The sequence below is a fragment of the Bison bison genome, unplaced genomic scaffold, assembly GCF_000754665.1.
Source record: "Bison bison bison isolate TAMUID 2011002044 unplaced genomic scaffold, Bison_UMD1.0 scf7180017864379, whole genome shotgun sequence".
Taxonomy (NCBI): Eukaryota; Metazoa; Chordata; class Mammalia; order Artiodactyla; family Bovidae; genus Bison; species Bison bison.
Window position 1 is genome coordinate 3,189,190 of NW_011494951.1, and position 3,874 is coordinate 3,193,063.

The 3,874-nt window shown below is 55.1% G+C and overlaps 1 protein-coding gene across 1 annotated transcript; it reads left to right on the forward strand.

Annotated features, from left to right (window-relative positions):
- Positions 1 to 414: 414 nt before the first annotated feature.
- LOC105001186 (late histone H2B.L4-like) lies at positions 415 to 2,937 on the forward strand. The gene is made up of 2 exons (XM_010857360.1): positions 415 to 546; positions 2,701 to 2,937. Exons 1-2 carry the CDS (start codon positions 415 to 417, stop codon positions 2,935 to 2,937), a joined length of 369 nt encoding a protein of 122 aa, XP_010855662.1.
- Positions 2,938 to 3,874: the final 937 nt, after the last annotated feature.

Genomic DNA, 3,874 nt, shown 5'->3' on the forward strand with positions numbered 1-3,874 from the left:
GTGAATGAATGAATAACACTAATGAGACTGAGTGAATAACACTTGGTGGGCGGTGCTGGGGGCCTTGTGTTCCTCTTGAAGCTCTCCAGCACTCAGCCATCCATTCGAGCACACGGGTGCTGAGTGAGCGTACAGCCTGAACTCTAACGTGTGTGTTACAAGTATTTTGGGAGACAGAAGGGTGGGGAAGGGGGCTGGTGGAGGCTTATTCAGAGATGGAGTCCTGGGGGCGGTGGAGAGGAAGGAGCCATTAGGCTCTTTCAGGATTAACGCAGAGCACGTTCTGAACAGGGTTGGGCCCGGCCCCGCCCCTGAGCCCAGGTGCTGGCCCCCAGCCCCTTCAGGTGGACGGGCAGCTGACCTCTTAAAAGTTCGCCCAATACGTGGGAGGAGGCCGCCGGGAGGACCAGGAGGATGAGCGCTGAGCACGGACAGCTGCAGCAGTCTGGGGGCCGGCGCGGCCGGAGTCCTGGGGACAAGAAGTCCAGAAGGCGCAGCCGGCGCAAAGAAACCTACTCCATGTACATCTATAAGGTGCTGAAGCAGGTGAGCATGGGGGGGCCACCATGGGCGTGGGGCGGGGGCTGGCGAAAGCCTGGAAAGGGCCTAGATGGAGTTCACTCCCTGCACAGAGGCCCCCGTGCCCCTCTTGTGGGGTCTCTCTTCATCTCAGAGGCCCCGGGAGGCCGCTCCGTGTCTGTCCTGTGCCTGTGACAGGCAGGAGGCAATTCAAACGTGCTCCCACCCCAGTCCAGAGGCTACAGGGCTCTGGGACAGACAAAACAGTCATGTGGGACCTTAGGTGGGACAGTTTAAGTAAAGGAAGACCACCAGAAAGTGCAGGGCTGACGGTGATCAGGTGTCAAACGGGCTGGTCCAAACAAGAGGGACTAGTTAGCTGTGGCCAAAGCGAGGAGTAGCTCCAGTGAATTGCAGTCTTGGGGGAACCCCCCAGCTGGGCGGTGCTCCGTCTTTGAGGGGCTGAGGGGTTGGTCTACCTTATAGATAAGGAACCTAAAGTACTAAGGGCTCAGCGGGGTGACTGGGTCACGTGACCTGACAGCAGTGAAGGTTACCCCAGCCCCCCATCCCTGGCCGGCCCTGAGCCTGGGTAAGCCCCAACCGTAACCCACACTCAGACTCCCAGCATGCCTGTGAGGACCATCTACCCCTGGGACTCACGCACTGCCACGAAAGGGCACGCAACCGTGGTGTCTGAAGGATCCCAGGCCGCCTGGCCTCAAATGCTCTGCCCTGCTCAGCAGAGCTGGGCCCGGCAGGGAGCTGCCTGCCCTGGGTCTCCTCCCCTCCCCTGCCTGAGTCTTACCCCTTGTGAGACCAGACCCCAGACATGGGCCTTGTCTCCGGTCTGAAATCCCATAAGCAGTTTGAGTGACCGGACGGCCAGGGTCTCCAGGAGCGCTCTCACGGGGTGGGCCCGGCACACACGTGGACGGGCCAAAGGGCAGCAGCAGAGAAGACCCCGGGGTCCCAATGCAAGTGGGGTGGGAGCCGGTGTTAGTGAGCCCCCTGCAGCTTAGCCTAGCTTTTCAGCTCCAAAGTTGTGAAGGGAGTGTTGGGGCAGGACTGGGCTCCCCGAAGACAGCTGCTGAGCGGGTCCCCTGGGTCTAGGAGGGGCCACTGCCCTGGCACCTCGAGGGAAGAAGATGTGATGACCAGGGTCCAGCTCAGGTTTCCCGCTGTCAGATCCGTGGCCACTAGCGGCTGTGTGGAGAGGGAGTGGCCGGGCCAGGAGCCAGGGTGCTCGTTCACCTCCATCACTGGCCTGATGTGTATGTCAGCAGTCACTTCCCTCCCACTTCGCAGAGAAATGGGGTTCTCTGGTGGCTCAGATGGTAAAGTGTCTGCCTGCAGCACGGAAGACCCTGGGTCAGGAAGGTCCCCTGGAGAAGGAAATGGAAACCCACTCCAGTACTCTTGCCTGGAAAATCCTATGGACGGAGGAGCCTGGTAGACTACAGTCCATGGGGTCACAAAGAGTTGGACGCGACTGAACGACTTCACTTTACTTTTACTTTTCTCAGAGAAATGGTGTCTGCCTGCTCACGTGTTAGGGTTGTTATAAGGTCCCTCCCATTTGTTTTACTAGAGATCACCTAGTTCAAAAGCTGGTGTGACAGAAGAGGAAACAGGCTCAGAGGGAAGTGCCTTGTGTAAGGTCCCACAGGACTCACGGGACAGCCCCAGATCCCAGTCTCCTCACTCCCAGGCTGGTGCGGAGAGTGTGTCCCGAGTGCGCCCTTTCTGGAAAATAATCTGGTTAACGATCTACCAAGTTATGTGCACCAGCCCTCTAGGAACTTCTAGGGATAACCAGCTTGCTCGTACAAGTGTTCAGTGTTCAAAGACATGTATTTGTTATAACACGATGTAATAGCAAAAAGTAAAGCACACCCCCTAAATGTCCATGAAGAGAGGGATGGTGATATAAACTATGATGCATCCATGGTACTAAACACTGCAAATCATTAAATGGAAAAAGGGGGGGAAAAAGGCAGCATTCCTTATCTCTTGCAGTTGGGACAAACTTTTCTGTTTTTTAACTTGGATATAGTAGTAACCTGTCTGGCCTCTGGAAAGAGGGTGATGAGGCAGCCTTGTGGTCCCCAACTTGGGGGTGGGGCTTGTGGCATCAGGCAGAGCCCCCCTGTTAACAGATTGCTCCTGCTGCTTCCCCAGGTGCACCCCGACATCGGCATCTCCTCCAAGGCCATGAGCATCATGAACTCGTTCGTGAACGATCTGTTTGAGCGGCTGGCCGGTGAGGCCGCCCGGCTGGCCCAGTACTCAGGCCGAACCACACTGACGTCCCGGGAGGTCCAGACGGCCGTGCGTCTGCTGCTGCCTGGGGAGCTGGCCAAGCACGCTGTGTCCGAGGGCACCAAGGCCGTGACCAAGTACACCAGCTCCAAGTGAGCCAGGGCCCGACCTTAATAAAGGCTGCACTGCTGTCCTGTGTTGTGCTGATTTCAAAAGGGATGTGTGGAGGTGAGGTGTGGTGTGGGGCAGGGTGTCACTACTTTTCACGCCCCCAAGATAGAAGAACACTTATGCATACCTCATACCTCTTAACACCTGCGTTCTGGGTGGGGCCCATGAGTGACATGTGACTCTTTGTAAATGTACAGCAGTCTTGTTCTTAGGTGAGATGAGGGACGACCTGGTCTGGGTTGGAATCCTGAGTCTGCCGCTGGCTGTTTCCATCACGCCCTCTCCGGGCCTGAAATTCCACGTGCATCCCTCCTTCGGGATGGGGTTCTGTGAGGCCATTTCTAGAAGACTATTATTTTTGTCCTGTGCTGGGCATAGGGGCTACACAGATCTACAAGATACAAAAACTAAAGGCCCAAACCAGCTTTGAAGTAACCTACTGGGATCTTGAAGATGTTTTTATTTTCCTCTAAGGTTTTCTTCCCCTTAATTTCAGAACAAATTGGTGAGAATGTTTTTGAGACTCCTAACTTTTCTTCCCCCATTTTATTTTGGGAAAAAAAAAAAGCAAAAATAGTACCATAACCACTTGTCCACCCGGCACCTAGATTCACTACATAACACGACCACAGTCTCCTTTTGTCTCTAATTCAGCCTCTGCGGCGGTGGAGTGAAGGGCTGGCTAGGACTGAGTGAACAGTCCAAAATCCTTTACATTCCCTTTGTAACTTCAAGTTCATATATTGAAAGGCTCGCTGTAATGATGGCTGAATTGTTACCCAACATATGTCATGCATGTTTCCTCCGTTGTCAAGCCTACAGTGGAGATGCCACGTGGTGAGAACTAATTATCCATGCTTTTGTCCCACGGCAGGAAAAAGACTGGCTCAGGAGACCTGGCCCGGAAGCTCAGCTCCTCCCC